This window comes from Triturus cristatus, chromosome 4_1 (genome assembly GCF_964204655.1).
Source record: "Triturus cristatus chromosome 4_1, aTriCri1.1, whole genome shotgun sequence".
NCBI classification, from domain to species: Eukaryota; Metazoa; Chordata; class Amphibia; order Caudata; family Salamandridae; genus Triturus; species Triturus cristatus.
Window position 1 is genome coordinate 82,197,136 of NC_140585.1, and position 17,358 is coordinate 82,214,493.

Here is a 17,358-nt window from a genome sequence, read left to right on the forward strand (position 1 = left end):
ATAATTACCAAAAATCGGCCGTTACCGACCGGTATTTGGCTTCCTACATGAGGCCCAGAGTGTCTTCTTCGATCGAAACGATCGGCAAGCGTCGCAATCTTTTTTCTCATGTTCCGGGGAAAAATAGAGGTTGCACACTTCGTGCAGGTCGGTGCGCGGAAACTTAGCACGACACCCGGGACAGAGCTTGAATAGAGTCCGTTCCATCGATTGCTAGCGAGGCCGGCCCTCCACGAGTTTTCCAATCGAAGGTCTTTGAGTCGAACCAATACGCAGAGAATGGGAAACGCGATCGACAAACAATACCGTCGGGGGTAGTGGATTGCGCTTCAAAGGGAACCACAGAAACAGTACTGAACTGGAGCTCAGCAATTCACATCCGATCCTGATGGCTGAAAAATACAATCTAACAATGGAGCCGATGCTCATGCACACTATCACCGAAAGGAGGAGTCACCTACCTCGTGACTGGAAAAAACTTCTACAAACAAAAACAAAGTGCAAACATCTGGACCAAACACTAGATGGCGGGTTATGCACAGCATGTGATCTACAGCTCACATGCCTCAAACATAATATTTTAAGATTAATCAATGATTAAGTGGGAGGGTCAAGTGAGAAGGATTATGTTACTTACACTTCAAGTATCTGTTCGTGGAATATAGTGTTGTAGATTCACATGCTCAGAATACTCCTGCAATCTAGTGTTGGGTCTGGATGTGTTGCAAGTTGTTTTTTTCCAAAGAAGTCTCTCTCTTGCCATGAGGTAAAGTGACTCTTCCATTGTTAGATTGTTTTCCTGCTGTTGAGTGAGAATGGAGTGTGAGTAAGTGTTCGTAAAGAGATGACCATGCATATGATATTGTAGTAGGTACTGGAACAGCCACAGGTGTCTGGGGAGGAGGGCAGGCGCATGTGAATCTACAGCACTACATGCCATAAACAGATGCTTACAGGGTAAGTAACATAATCCGTTCAATTGGCATATGTGGCTGTAGATACAGATGTTCAGCACATACTATAAAGCAGTGCCCTCCAGAAAACAGTGGCTACCCTGCGGGTGTTGCAGCTGTTTAGAAAATGGTATGTAGCACTATCCGTCGTACATTCGCCTGTTGGCCTGCTAATACATTAACACAGTAATGTTTAGTCAAAGTATGTGGGGTTGACCATGTAGATGGTTCACAAATGTCATCTATTGGTATATTGCCCAGGAAAGCCATAGAAGCTATCTTGCGGGTAGAGCGTGCTCTAGGAGGTGTGGGCAAAGTTTGTTTCACTTTGATGTAACATTTCTGAATGCATTTAATTATCCATCTAGAAATACCTGATTTTGATATGGGCTTGCCTATGTGAGAGGGGCCAAAAAGCTACAAAGAGTTGGTTGGTTTTTCAAAACTCTTTAGTTCTGTCAATATAGTACATTAAAGCTCTTTTAACATCTAGTGAAGGAGGAGCGTTTTCTGCAACAGAACCAGGTTGTGAAAAGAAGACCGGCAATTCAACCGACTGATTTAGTTGAAAAGTAGAAAACTACCTTTGGAATGAATTTTGGATTTGTTCGAAGGACTACCCTATCTCTGTGTAGCTCAAAGAAGAGTTCTTCCAAGGTTAGTGCCTGGAGATCACGGACCAGTCTAAGCAAGGTGATGGCTACTAAGTAGACCTTCAAGATAGAATGGAGAGGGCAATTAATAGGTGTTCGAATGGTGGACCCATAAGTCTGGTGAGTACCATGTTGAGATTCCAAGCAGGTGCAGGTGGAACCCTGGATGACATTACTCTTCTAAGGCCTTCCATGAATGCTTGAAGATTAATAAATGTTGTCGGTTTTGCAGGTAGGTAGCTACAGCAGCTGCATGAAGAAATCTGCAAACGCAGTAGATAGCAGACAATATCTTGATCAGTTTCATCAAATGGGTCAGTGTGTTCATCACGGCAGAAGAAAACAAATCTTTTACACTTTGCAAAGTAACATGCACTAGTCTTGGGTTTACAGGCTTTTTTGAGAATGGTGGTGGGAGATTTAGGTAACCAAATTCAATGACCTCACGTGCCAAATCGCAAGATTGAGTTCCTCTGGATTTGGGTGCCTGCCTTCCCTATGATTCTGAGGGAGAAGATCCAGATTGTGAGGAAGCTTTTTGTGTAGCACTACTGAAAGCTCGTGTAGTGTGGTGACCCATGGTTGCCAAGCGGATGCTGCCAGAATGAGGGTAGGAGAAGATTGCCTGAGCTTCCGACCGACAAACAGAAGAGGGAGAGGTGGAAAAGTGTAGGCAAATATCCCTGACCAGTTTATCCACAGACCATTGTTCTTGGATAGTAGGTGTGGGAGCCTGGAGGTGAAGTTTGGGCATTTTGCATTGTCTGGGGTTGCGAGCAAGTCTATCTGTGGAAACCCCCACTTGTGGATGTATGGGAGGAGGACTCTGGGATAGAGTTCCCACTCGTGGACTTGTTAACTCATGCTGCTGAGGAGGTCGGCAAAGATGTTGTCCATTTCTGGTAGATGTTCTGCTAATAGGTGAATGTTGTGACGTATTGCCCAACGCCAAATCGTCTGAGATGTGTGATAACTGTAGGGAGTGTGTGCCCCCTATACGTTTTTGTAACTAGAACATGGTGTTGTCCGTCCGGACCAAGACAAACTTGCCTTTGAGGTGGACTAGAAATGCTTTCAATGCTAGGTGAAGTGCCTGAAGCTCTAGTTAGTTGATGTGGCAACTCTGGTATTTGGTGTCCCAAAGACCCTGAACTGTGAGATCCCATAGGTGTGCACCCCATGCTGTAAGGGATGAGTCCGCTGTGAGAATGATCTGGGGAACAGGTTTGATAGATTGTGTGTATTCCACCACTGCAGAGTGATGTGTGCGACTGTCCATGCATACTAGATCTTGTAATTGACCCTGTGACTAAGACCCTTGACTCGCCAGACATTCCTGCAGCGGACGCATATGAAGTCTCACATGTGGCACTATTGCAATACAAGATGCCATACATGCCTAGAAGTCTTTGAACTATTGTGACTTAGGTGTTGATTGGGGTGAAACTGATGTAACAGCGCTATGATGTTGTGAAACCTGACTGCATTGGAGTAGGCTTATCCCAGCTGTGTGTTGAGATTAGCTCCTAAATAAGACTGAATCTGTGAAGGCTGAAGGTGAGATTCTTGTATGTTGATTGTAAACTCCAATTGATGAAGTTGTAGAGTGGCCTGAGTGTTTTGTAGACACAACTGAAGCGTACTGGCTTTGACAAGCCAATCGTCCATATACGGGAAGACATGAATACTCTGTGTAGATGTGCTGCAACTAATGCTAGACATTTGGTAAACACCCGGGGTGTGGTAGTGACTCAGAATGGAAGCACTTTGAACTGATGTGTTCCTGCTAAGATGAACCGGGGGTGTTTTCGGTGAGCAGGATGTTTTGGGATGTGAAAGAAAGCGTCCTTTAAGTCTAGTGCAGATAGAAAGTCACCCTGTTGTATTAGAGGAATCACATCCTGAAGAGTTGCCATGTGGAAGTGCTCTGAGAGGATGTAACAATGTAACGGTCTTAGGTCTAATATGAGCTAGAGAGAGCCGTCTCTTAGGGGAATGAGGAAGTATAGAGAGCATATTCCTGAACCTTCTTGTTATAGAGGAACAGGTTCTAGGTCTCCTTTTGCAAGAGAGCCTGTACTTCTTGTTCAAGCAAGGTTTGGTGTTGTTTGAAAAGTATGCGCCTTAGAGGTGGGATTTTTGGAGGGGTTTTGATGAGCTACAGACAATAACCATGTTGGATAATATCCAACACCCACTGGTCTGTTATGGTTTTCCAGGCGGGGAAGAAAAGTTGTAGTTGTCCCGCAACAGGTGTTAAAAGTTCGGGGGGAACGAAAAATGATTCACTGTTTGAAAGTGGAGGTGTGGTGCGAAGGGAAGCAACTTTTCTATGCCCTTCGGAATTATTTCCTCTATATATACCTCTGTAATATTCTCTTGATGGGGAGGTGTGATGCTGTTGCCTATATGAAGAGGTAGAGGCACTCTGTGTTGTTTGTGTTCCCCGTTTGTATGTGGGGTGTCAAAAGGAACCACAATGAGTTGGGGTCTGAAACGCCCCCATTGATTTGGCAACCTTTGTGTCCTTCATTTTTCCTAATGTTTGATCCACTTGGGGACCAAACAGGTGCTGTTGATCTAAAAGGACAATCAGGAGTGTCTGCTGTACCTCTGGCTTAAAGCCAGATATGCAAAGCCAAGCGCGTCTCGGCAGCAGTATACTTGTATTTATGCCTCTGGCAGCTGTATCTGCTGAGTTGAGGGCACATCTGATGGAGGAGTTTGAAATTAATTTACCCTTCTGGACAAATGTGGTGGCCTCCTTTCTTGTACTCCTCAGGGAGATATTGGGGGAATTCCTCCATCTCGTCCAAATGGGCCGTGTCGTACCTTGCCAACAACCCATGAGTATTGACAATTTGCCAACGGTTGGCTGCCTGTGCTGCCACTCTTTTCCCTGAAGCGTCAATGATTTTAGACTCTTTGTTGGGTGGAGGGGCATCAGCTGATGTCTAAGAGTTAGACCTCTTGCAGGCATTAGATACTACCAGCGAGTCTGGGGGGAGCTGACCCTAGATGTAAGGTGGATCTGAGAATGCAGCCTTGTATTTCATGTCTACTCATGGTGTAATAATATGTGCCCGTACCGGATGTTTAAAGATTTTATCGGAGTGATGGAGCACCCCCTTTAGCATGGGCTGATATTGGCATGGCTTAATGGTACACGAGAGGCGCTCAAACAGAAAGTCTTCCTCTATGGAGTCTTTGTGCAAGGGTACCTGGTGATATGCAGCTGCCCTAGCTATATTCACGGAAGAACGTTGCGTCATCTGGGGGTGATGGCTTAGCTGGGTAAAGGTTGGAGTCATTATACCCAGGGTGGGGATGGGGGGGGGGGTGGGGGGGGTGGGGTCAATGTTGTGGCTGCCCCATGGATCTGTGGGCTGATCACGATCATCTCCCTATCCCCCGCCCCCCCACTGTCAGACTATGCGAAGTCCTTAGGAGTATTGTATCCTATATCATTAAGACAGTGATGTGATGAAGGAGGTGGTGGTGAGGGAGGTGGAGGAGAAGCGGGCAGAGGTGGCTGTAAGACTGGCTGCAATGTCCTTTTTCTGTTTATGAGATGGAACGGGTAGATCGATGGCCTACTCTAAAGAAAGCGAACGCTTCGATGGAATAGGCGCCAATGGCACGGTCTAAATCCGACCAGTAGAAGGCTGAATGTGTATCTTCTGCTTTGGATCGTGCCTCTCCTTCATAGTCTCAAGGATCAGTTTGGGTGCCGAAATGGATGATTTTGATGCTGAACTTAGTTTCTGTTTTGGTGCCGAATCGACAGAGTACAGGGTGTTCGGTGCAGATGCAGATGCACCAGATGTTTGGCCCGGAACCAAGACTGGTCGAGTCGATGAGGAAAGTTTCGGCTTGGCTTTCAGTGCCGGGCCAGAGGGCGGGGCATCCTTAGCAGATACTCGGTGCCTACCATGGCCTGCCGGCAGTAGTGGCCTAGGAGCAGTAATTTCAGTCAAAACCGAAGGTCTGTTATTGAGCTGGACCGGGACAGGAGTACTCACTGCATGTTGTCCTGAAGGTATGTCCTGCATCTGTAGGGCAAACTCCATTTCAGATTGAGATACAGAATCCGATATGGAAAGGGCCTCTTCCTCTTCTGCTGAAGCCTCATGCATTTCTTCCTCCTCCTGTTCGACAATCATAATGGCCAAAGATGTTGGATGTCCAGATATTTTCGCTGCATTCCTATTGTACGCGCCTGGCGGTTCTGCAACGTTTTCTTCGATCGTCAGGCCTCAGTTTTCCTTGTTGTGGTCGGGAGACAGACACAGGTTGCAAACCTGATGGAAGTCTGTATTTTGCGTGGCAGTTGGGACAGAATCGAAATGGAGTTCGATCCATTTGCAGGGCATTGTTGGTCAAAGCCAATGAGACAAGAAACAAGACCCGAATGGGTGAGGCCCGAAGGCCGCAACTGGAAAACATCAAATGGATACCTGAAGGATTGCTCCTGTTTTCGAAAGTCAATAGTGGAACACGAACAAAAGCAAAACCGACAGGTATAGAGGTTAACAAAGAACTGAAGGGAGCTCAAAAGCAGTCTCGAACTGGAGCACCGAAGACCACGTCCAAACCCAATGGCAAGAATGTAACGCCCTGAACGTCTCAGGATCGTTTAACAGACACGATAATGAGAACGCAACCACTTGTGAAGGTTTAGTTATTTTAATGAAGGCAAAAATAATACAAGGAATAAACAAAGGTTATAGTCACTGGAATCCTCCAGGCTAAGTATGTTACCAGCCCACAGCACGGATGGTCCTAACCGTCCTCTGCATATACGCCGATCCCGGCGTATGCCAACAGAGGGCAGAAATGAAATGGCCGACAATGCCAATCGGTAGGCTGTGAGGGGCACGAAGAGTGTTGGGGAGAATCGAGGAGTCAGGGAAACACCCAGCCGGGGTCTCTACCTGAAGGGAGCAGCCGCTCAACCTCTTCCTCAGACTGCACCGGGACGCGGAGTCACCTCCTGGTGATGCGTCACCGATACCCCAATCACAAGCAAAGAAGACTGAACCGAGAGCAGCCGCTCGATCGATCCCGTGGACTTCCGAGTCTGTAACGCGGCAAACACCTCCTGGTGTGCGTTACAGCTGGCAGTCCCTGTATCTCTGGTCGGGCTGGGAGTTACGACTCCAACCAGCAAAAGCGCCACTGCGCTTTGACTCAGCCGAGTCAAAAAGCGAAGCTCAATGGTTATCCGGTAGAGCTTCCGGGTCCTTCACAGGTGACGATGGGGCAAGACACGGCCCAGGGAGTAACGACTCGACCTACCTCCGTTCTTGCCTTACTGGAGCACCACTCCGGAACACTGCTCTTCACTAAGCAGGTACGTCGGTGTAAACACAATATCCGACAGCGTTGTACCTCCCGGTTCCTCCCTTTATAGGGCGTGTTTTCCTTGAGTTATGTAACAGCTCTCCTGTTTACATAAGGGCGTGTTTTCCTTGAGTTATGTAACAGCTCTCCTGTTTACATAAGGGCGTGTTTTCCTTGAGTTATGTAACAGCTCTCCTGTTTACATAACCTCTCAACCGCTAAGCATCCTGGGAGATGTAGTCCGTTTTCGCTGGTTACCGTTTTCCTCCCCTCGCATGACAGGAATTCTTATCAGTACATCCTCCCTCTCAGCGGCTCCCCACGGGTCCAGCGCTGGCAGGAAAACGCCGATGGAACAAGGAGACCAAGCGCGGAGCATGAACCCCTTCAGCCGGTTCCCATGACTGCTCCTCCGGGCCATAGCCTTTCCACGCAACCAGGTACCACAGCTTCCCCCTGCGCCATTTGGACGCCCGTATGCCCGACACTTCATACTCCACCTCCGACTCCACGCATACCGGCCTAGGTGTCCCAGACGGCTTGGAGAGTGCTGGTTTGAGCAATGATACATGAAAGACAGGGTGTATCCGCAATGACTGGGGCAAGCACACCTTCACGTTCACGGGACCCATACACTTGGTAATTCGATAGGGGCCCATGTACTTGGGATGGAACACACTGTTCTTTCGAAACCTCATGTTTCTTGTGGATATCCAGACGTAGTCTCCAGTGCGGTACAGTGGCCCGGGCCTTCTCTTCCTATCTGCCGCAGCCTTGTATCTTCTCTTGGCCTCTATTAGGACAGCCCTTGAGCGCATCAACGTGTCTTTTATGTGTGCCACCCTGTCCGCTGTGGCGGGAATCCTGTCCTCTCTGAACGGATGTAGAAATGGCAAGAACCTGGGATGTTGGCCATAGTTGCTATAGAACGGAGATGACTGTGTGGAGCTGTGAGTGGCGTTGTTATAGGCTATCTCTGCAACCCATAGCAAGTCGACCCATTCTTCCCTGCCCTGGTCCACAAAACATCGCAGATACTGTTTGAGCGTTTGGTTCAGGCGCTCGGTTTGGCCGTCCGTTTGAGGGTGGTAGCTGGTGGACAGGGCGGTCTTAACATGCAGCGCAGTGCACCAAGTCTTCCAGAATTGCGCAGTAAACTGCGACCCCCGGTCCGACACGATCACCCCAGGTAATCCATGCAGTCGTACCACATTCTTTAGGAGTAGTGACGCCAATTCCCCGGCCGTAGGGACTCTCTTGCAGGGGATGAAGTGCCCCATTTTCGTCAAGTAATCCACCACCACCAGTATTGCCGTCATCCCCTGGTCTACCGGTAGGCCCACCACGAAGTCCAGTGATATGCTATCCCATGGTCTATCCGGGGTCGGAAGTGGATGTAAGAGCCCTTGGGTTCGGCCATGGTCGGCCTTCATGGTAGCACACGTAGGACACTCCTGTCCCCACCTCCTGACATCCACTCTCATGGTTGGCCACCAGAAATGCCGTCCCATGCTAGCTACCGTTTTTTCAAAGCCCAAATGACCTGCGCATGGAGAGTCATGGCACCAGATGAATGCTTGTTTCCTTAGCCTAGGCGTGGGTATCAATAGGCACCTGCCCTTCAGGGGTATCCCATCCTTCAGCTGCCATTCTCTGTGACTGAGGAGCCACCTCCGCCATGCGAATGACCTGATCCCTCTCTTTATTCCCCTCAGGAAAGTATCCGGTTGGATAACCCCCAATACCATCCTCGGGGAAATGATGGAACGCTCGGTCGCAGGCAATGGTTCCTTAACTGCAGATTGACGGGACAGGGCGTCCGCCTTCCGGTTTTCCGTCCCCGGCCGATATGTGATGCGGAAGTTGAACCTCGCAAAGAAGATCATCCACCGCAGCTGTCTGGGAGAAAGGTGTCTTGTGGCCGTCATGAACTGTAGGTTCCGATGGTCCGTGTACACCGATACCACATGTCTTGCCCCCATCAACCAATGCCTCCATTCGGTGAAGGCGTCCTTGATTGCGAGAAGCTCCTTCTCCGCAATATGGTAGTTGCGTTCGGCGTCGTTGAGTTTGCGGGACATGTACGCAACGGGATGAAGCACCCCTGTGTCGTGGTTGCGTTGGGACAAGATAGCCCCCAGCGCCACATCCGATGCGTCCGCTTCCACCACGTAGGGGAGATCCGGATCGGGGTGAGCCAACACCGGCGCCTTACCAAAGACGCTTTTCAGGGCCTCAAAGGCTGTGTTCGCTTCAGGGGACCAGACAAACTCCTTGGACTTCCTCAGTAGCTGTGTGATTGGGGCCACCAATCCTGAAAATCCATCTATAAACCGCCTGTAAAAGTTGGCGAAGCCAATGAAACTTTGGACGTCCTTCACGCTTTGGGGCACCGGCCATTCTTTCACCGCCTTGATCTTTCGTTCTGCCATCTCCTGTCCCTCTGGACTCAGCATCACTCCGAGGAATTCCACGGATGTGACGTGGAAGTCACACTTGCTGAGTTTACAAAACAGCATGTTTTCCCTCAGCTTTTGGAGCACAGCTTTGACGTGGTGTACGTGCTCCTCCACACTGGACGAATAGATGAGGATGTCGTCGATATATACGACCACGTAGATATCCAACTCCTCTCTGAATACCTCATTCAAAAAGTACTGAAAGGCTGCCGGGGCGTTGCACAGACCGAACGGCATGACGAGGTACTCAAAAAGGCCGAACCTGGTCTTAAAGGCGGTCTTCCACTCGTCTCCGTCCCTCATGCGCACCAGATGGTATGCCCCTTTCAAATCCAACTTGGTGTAGATACGAGCTTTCTTGACCTGTTCCAGAAGTACACTGATGAGAGGCAAGGGGTACCGATTCTTTACGGTTATCGCATTCAATGCCCTAAAGTCCACACAAGCTCTCAGCTCCCCATTAGCCTTCGGGATGAAGAAGAGTGGCGAGGCGGCCGGAGACTTGGACGGGCGGATGAATCCTAGTTTGAGGAGTTTATCCAGGTACCCCCGGAGATGCACGTTTTCAGGCTCCGTCAGGGCATACAGCCTGCCGCTGGGAACGCTGGCCCCTGGCACCAGGTCGATCTGGCAGTCAAACTGTCTATGTGGTGGTAGCACTTCCGCCTTCACCTCATCAAATACATCCTCAAAACTGTGATAAGCCTGGGGGAGAGCCACATCTTTTTCTGCCGCTGTAGCCACCGTCTGACTCCCGCTCTCATCTGCGTCAAGGGATTCCGTTCTTATTCCACAATGCAGGATGCAATACGGTGACGTCAGTTCGATGCGATGTGTTGGCCAATCCACAGAGGGGTTGTGTTTCTGTAGCCACGGCAATCCCAATATGACGCCATATTGGGGCGCTCGGATGATGTTAAAATCGATTTGTTCCAAATGGTTCCTCCCACATCTCATCGGAAGGACCCCCGTGTGCTGCCCGATGGGCCCCGTCACCAATCGCCTTCCGTCTACAGCATAGACGTCTTCGGGTACAGCTTTGGGAAGAAGCACTAGCCCTAGCCTGCATGCCTCGTTGTGGTCCATAAACATGCCAGTGGCCCCTGAATCCACCATGGCCACAACGGGTATCCACTGGTCATGCACTCCCACGTGCACCGTGAGAAACAGGTGTCGTTGTCCCTTAGTGACCGAGTTGGAAAGTGAAGGGATGGATGAGTGACTCCGAGATGCCCCTTCTTTGGTCTGGGAGTCCTCTAGTTTTCCGCCGGTACGTCCACCACGGCTGTTACCGACCGGTTGGCCCGATAACGTGACGTCTTCGGTTTGGCAGGGCATTCACGTACGTAGTGGCCTTTTTTGCCACAATATAGGCACAATCCTTGTTTACGGCGGGACTCTTTCTCCGTGGCAGTGAGGCTCGCTCGTATTGCGCCGATGTCCATGGGTTCTCCCTTGGATGCGGTGGCAGTTTCAGGACTTCCCACTGTCACATAGGATGGAAGGGATTTTCCTATTCTCCCATGATCCCCCTTTCTTTCACTTAGCCTATGTTCCAGCCGTAATACCAGGTTGATAAGGCCCTCGCATGTCTTGGGTTGTGGGTCAATATGAGCCACGGCGTCCTTGAGCTCATCGCACAGCCCGTGATGGAAGAGCGCCGTCTGTTTAGCAACAGGCCACTTGGTTTCCGCAACCAGCCTTCGGAACGCGTTGAGATACTGCACCAGGTCGTTGGATCCCTGTCTCAACTCAAGCATTTCACGGTCCGCCGTGTACGAGTCAGCCCTTCTGTCGAAGACCTTCAGGAATTCCTCGCGAAAAGCACCCCAATCACATAAGATGGGGTCGTCCCTGCTCACCAGAGGTACGGCCCATTGTGCCGCGTTTCCAGCCAAATAGGATATAAGGAAAGCCACACGAGCCTGACTCGTGGGGAACGCCCTTGGTTTGCACGATAAATGTTGCGCCACTTGTGTGAGGAATACCTGCACTGTGTTAGGATCCCCACTGTACCTCTCTGGTGTTGCCAAGGGGACGGCTACCGGCATTTCCACTACTACCGCAGGGGTCTGGTTCGTGAGGGAGGTGCTGGGCGTGAGCGGGTCCAATTGGATAGCATCCAGTCTGGCTTTTACATCGGCTGTTTCTTGCCTGGAGGCAGCCAATTCAATTTGCACGGTCGCTAAAGCAGCCAGCACATCATCAAGTGTTGCCATGTCTGTTATCGACCGGGAGACAGTTAGTGTTATTAAGGTCGGATATTTTGTAACGCCCTGAACGTCTCAGGATCGTTTAACAGACACGATAATGAGAACGCAACCACTTGTGAAGGTTTAGTTATTTTAATGAAGGCAAAAATAATACAAGGAATAAACAAAGGTTATAGTCACTGGAATCCTCCAGGCTAAGTACGTTACCAGCCCACAGCACGGATGGTCCTAACCGTCCTCTGCATATACGCCGATCCCGGCGTATGCCAACAGAGGGCAGAAATGAAATGGCCGACAATGCCAATCGGTAGGCTGTGAGGGGCACGAAGAGTGTTGGGGAGAATCGAGGAGTCAGGGAAACACCCAGCCGGGGTCTCTACCTGAAGGGAGCAGCCGCTCAACCTCTTCCTCAGACTGCACCGGGACGCGGAGTCACCTCCTGGTGATGCGTCACCGATACCCCAATCACAAGCAAAGAAGACTGAACCGAGAGCAGCCGCTCGATCGATCCCGTGGACTTCCGAGTCTGTAACGCGGCAAACACCTCCTGGTGTGCGTTACAGCTGGCAGTCCCTGTATCTCTGGTCGGGCTGGGAGTTACGACTCCAACCAGCAAAAGCGCCACTGCGCTTTGACTCAGCCGAGTCAAAAAGCGAAGCTCAATGGTTATCCGGTAGAGCTTCCGGGTCCTTCACAGGTGACGATGGGGCAAGACACGGCCCAGGGAGTAACGACTCGACCTACCTCCGTTCTTGCCTTACTGGAGCACCACTCCGGAACACTGCTCTTCACTAAGCAGGTACGTCGGTGTAAACACAATATCCGACAGCGTTGTACCTCCCGGTTCCTCCCTTTATAGGGTGTGTTTTCCTTGAGTTATGTAACAGCTCTCCTGTTTACATAAGGGCGTGTTTTCCTTGAGTTATGTAACAGCTCTCCTGTTTACATAAGGGCGTGTTTTCCTTGAGTTATGTAACAGCTCTCCTGTTTACATAAGGGCGTGTTTTCCTTGAGTTATGTAACAGCTCTCCTGTTTACATAACCTCTCAACCGCTAAGCATCCTGGGAGATGTAGTCCGTTTTCGCTGGTTACCGTTTTCCTCCCCTCGCATGACAGGAATTCTTGACAAAGAAGAAAACAATCTAACAATGGAGTTGATGCCCATGGGCAATATCACCGAAAGGAGTCACTTTACTTTGAGAGACTTCTTTGAAGAAAAAACCTGCACACATCCAGACCCAACACTAGATAGCAGGAGTATGCAGAGCATGTGTCTCTACAGCCACACGTGCCATCAAACATAACTTTACAGCTGTCAAAATGGCTGCCTTTTCTTCGCTCTTATAGCATCATGTGCTGTTGCCGAAGTTACTCTTTAATACTGGTGCCTATTTATAGTTCAGGATTCTGATGAGTAGGCGGTATGCTCCTTTATAGTTACCCCTACCCCCTCTCTTCCATCATTCCTCTAGCAATCTCTTGTGCATTCTTCAACTACGGTAGTTAAACCTCCTCCTAAGCCATCTTACTTCCTCTCCCACTTCTTATTCTAGGCTCTGGTACAGCTCACCTTCTGAGGGCCAAGACCAGGGCAAAGAGAAAGCTCTTCTCGTGCAGCTTGTGTGAGATCAGCCAGGGACTGCAGAGGAAAGAAGAAAAAGTTTATTTCCTGCTGAACAATGAACAATAACATAATTTCTTACCTGTCGGTGTAGTTTTGCAGCTTGAAGACTTTCTGGATTCACTATGCTGTGCAATATTCCGCCATCTTGTGGTTAGGTCCGGAATCGTATTTACTCTCTTTTTTTTTTTCATGGCCCAGGTGGGCGGCGGCGGCCCACCATTTGGTGTCCTTCGTGACGTCGGCGCGCTTCCTGCAGAGGCTCCCACCTTTGGTAGCTATCTTCGGATTCTTTTTTCTTGTTTTGTATTAATCCTGTCTTCTCTGTTATTCTGTAAAGTCTTGTATCATTAACCCTTTACCCCCCGTCTCATCTTTCTGGCGGAGGACGGTGGGTTCGCTAGTGAATCCAGAAAGTCTTCAAGCTGCAAAACTACACCGACAGGTAAGAAACTATACGTTTTGCAGCGTGAATCTTTCTGGATTCACTATGCTGTGCATAGACTTTGTAGCGGTTTGTCCTTATTGTGGTGGCTGGGTGGAAGATGAGCACTGGTTACTGAATATGTGTTGTAAGACCTTCTGTCCCACTTGCGCTACTTTGTTCATTTGAATATCCACACAGTAGTGCTTAGTGACCGTACGCACTGAAGACCATGTTGCCACTTGGCAAATGTTTTGGATATGTGTGTTAGCTAGAAACGCAATTGTTGCTTTCTTCCTTGTTGAGTGAGCCTGAGCTGCTCCTTGTACCTGTTGTCCTGCCTGCTTGTGGCAGAGTTGAATTGTCTGCGCAATCCATCGTGCAATGGTATTCTTGGTGACTGGCCATCCCAGAAAACTGCTTGCGAAGGAGACAAAGAACTGTTTTGTTTTCCTGCACTCCTTTGTCCTTTCTATATAGTGCATTACAATCCTTCTGGCGTCTAGTGTGTATAGAACCCTTTCTGTTTTTGTGGTCGGTTTTTGGAAAAACTCGATATTTGGATTGTTTGGTTAATATGGAAACGAGACACCACCTTTGGCATGAAGTGTGGGTACGTCCTCATTACAAACCATGGCCGTGTATATTTGTAAGTAGGGCTCTTGGAGTGTGAGTGCTTGCAACTCACTTACTCTTCGTAGTGATGTGATTGCCACTAAGAAAGCCGTCTTTGGTGTGAGCATGTGCAGTGTAGCCTTGTAAATAGGTTCAAAGGGGGCCTTCATCAATCGAATCACTATGTTGAGGTTTCATGCTGGTGCTGGCATCCTCTTTTGGGGGCCCCTCCAAGAATCTCTTCACCACTTGAGAGGTGAAGAAACTTTTCCCTGTTTCTCCTCTTGTGTAGGCCACCACCGCAGCCAAGTGCACCCTCAGGGATGTGTAGCTTAATCCGCTTTGTAGCAGGTGCGTTAAGTACTTTAGTACTGTTGATTTCCTTGTGACCTTCCGTTGTAGCTTCTCCTTGATGCACCATAGGGAGTACCTCTTCCATTTTTCTATGTAGCACCTTCTTGCGGTAGACCTCCTTGGCTCCCTGAGTACTGCCATAGTACTTGGTGGTACTTTTAGGTGTGCAAATTCTAGGTCTCCAGGAGCCATGCAGCCTTCTGTCCTGCATTGTTAACAGGTCCCTTCTTCTTGGAAACCTGTGTGCTGGTTCTTGTGCCATTTCCACTATCTGCGAGAACCAGGACTGCCTGGCCCACTGAGGTGCTATCAGTATTAGCGTCATTGCTGATTCTGCATTTGATGAGTACCCTGTGTATCAGTAGTATCGGGGGGAAAGTGTATGCAAAGCTCTTTGACCAACTTATCCATAGTGCATTCCCTTGGGACCGATGGTCCGGTTGTCTGGATGCGTTGTGTTGGCATTTTGGATTCTGGTGTGTTGCAAATAGGTCTATTCGCGGAGTACACCATTTCTGGAAAAGCTTCTCTATTTCCTGCTTTATGAGCTCCCATTCGTGAGATGCCGACGTCTGTCTGCTGAGCCGGTCTGCTTCCACATTGTCGTTCCCTGGGAGATGTATTGTGAGTAGGTCTATTTTTAGTGGGATGGCCCATCTCCACATTTCCTGTGCTAGCCCTGATAGTGGTACTGATTGTGTTCCTCCTTGTTTGTTTATGTAGAACATGGTGGCTGTGTTGTCTGTTTGGACCAACACCCTGTTCCCGTACAGCTCTTTCTGATAGGCTTTTAAAGCTAGGAATACAGTTTTTAGCTCTAGGTAGTTGATGTGTCTGACCGCATCTTGCTGCGACCATTAGACCCCTCACCTTGAGCATGTTCATGTGTGCGCCCCACACCAGCTGGGAGGCGTCCGTTGTGATTGTCACTGTTGGAGTTGGTTGTGTGAATGGATTCCCCTGTGATATGTTTTCCTTTTTCCACCACGCTATTTCCTGATGCACCGCGTGTGTGACAACCACAAGATCTTCCCAACTCCCTGTGGCCTGTGACCATTGCTGCTGGATCCATTCCTGGAATGGTCTCATGTGTAGTCAGATATTTGGGACTAGGTGGATGCATGACACCATCATTCCCATCAGTTTGCTCGCCGTTCTCACTGTCGGAACTTGCCCCTTGCGGTAATGATGTGTTTCCTTCAGTATCGCCAACGTTCTCTTCCTGCTGGGGAACACTTTGGCCTGCATGGTGTCTATCTCTGCCCCTAAGAATATCTTGATTTGCTCTGGTTTTGTTGACAATTTCTCCCAATGGATCGAGAACCCCAGTCTTGTCAGTGTTAGTATGACCTGCTGGATGTGTAGTCTGCATTGGCTGTACAAACTTGCCTTTAGGGGCCAGTTGTCGAGATAGGAGTATACGTGTATCCCTTGCCTTCGTAGGTGTGCTGCGACAGCTGCTAGGCATTTTGTAAACACCCTTGGTGCGGATTTGAGCCCGAATACCAGTACTGTGAACTGGTAGTGGCTTTGATTGATCACAAACCTTAGCAGACGCTTGTGTTTGTGGTTGATGGGGATGTGCAAGTATGCGTCCTTTAAATCTATAGTAGCCATGAAGTCCCCTCGTTGTATTTGTGGTATTACCTCTTGTAGGGAAGTCATCTTGAACCTTTGTGTTCTTATGAATTTGTTCAGGAACCTTAGATCTAGGATAGGTCTTAGTGCCTCGTCCACCTTTGGCACCAGGAAGTAAGCCGAGTAAACACCTTTGTTCCTTTGGTACCACCTCTATTGCCTTCTTGCTGAGCAGTTCTTGCGCTTCTAGCTGCAAGAGCGAGAGTTCCTTTGCCAAGTGTGCCCCGTTTCTTGGTTTTCTGTTCGGAGGCCATTTTTCTAACTCTATACTGTATCCGCATTGTATGATGTTTAGTATCCATTTGTCCAATGTGACCTTTCTCCATTCCTGGATGAAGTCTCTTATTCTTCCCCCTACCGGTGTTGAGTGTTCGAGGTACTGTTTGTCGTTGAACGTTTGGCTGTAATTTTCCTTTATGTGCTTTCGCCCACCCCGAGGTGTTGCTAGGAAGGGGGCATCTTCCTTGATGAAGTCACTTGGTTGAGGGCTGTTGGCCTCCTCTCCGTGTTTGTCCTCGTCCGTTTCCACGCCCTCGAAAGGACTGTCCCCGGGGCTGGTACTGCCAGTTCTGCTGTCTCTGCTGCTGCTGGCCTTGGTTGTTCCCTTGGTAGCCTTGCTTGAACGTTTAGTGCGATGTGGAGGGCACGTTGCCTCCTCTACCGCCCGGCCTTCTCGTGGGTGTGCTTCTTATCATTCCCCTGAACTGCAACGCCCCCATGGACCTTGCTGTTTCGTTGTCCTTCTTGAGCTGTGTCAACTTGTCGTCGACTGGCGTGCCGAACAGTTGCTCTCCATTAAAAGGTGTGTTTAGGATGTTGCTTTGCACCTCTGGCATCAATTCCAAAATTCTGAGCCATGCGTGTCTTCTCTCAGTCACTCCTATCATTAGCCTGCTTGATGTTTCTGCCACATCCAATACTGATTTTAGGCATGTGTTCGACATGTTTTTCCCCTCTTCTACCAAGTGAGTAACTCTTTGCTGGTACTGGTCCGGTAGATGTTTTAGGAGCTGTCCTACTTCATCCCAGTGTTGGTAAGCGTGCCTGGTGATCAGGGCGTTGGAGTTAGCGATGCGCCATTGGA

The 17,358-nt window shown here is 49.2% G+C and overlaps 1 protein-coding gene across 3 annotated transcripts in view; it reads right to left on the reverse strand.

The window, feature by feature from the left end:
- ERCC1 (ERCC excision repair 1, endonuclease non-catalytic subunit) overlaps window positions 1-17,358 on the reverse strand; it is a 161,237-nt gene that overhangs the window by 14,883 nt on the left and 128,996 nt on the right. For 2 of the 3 annotated variants that reach the window (XM_085651678.1, XM_085651679.1), the window contains exon 10: window positions 13,193-13,261. The exons of the other annotated variant lie outside the window; for it this stretch is intronic. In XM_085651678.1, the coding sequence (XP_085507804.1) occupies window positions 13,193-13,261 (69 nt within the window). The remainder of the gene's footprint in view (window positions 1-13,192; window positions 13,262-17,358) is intronic. 3 annotated transcript variants of the gene reach the window in all.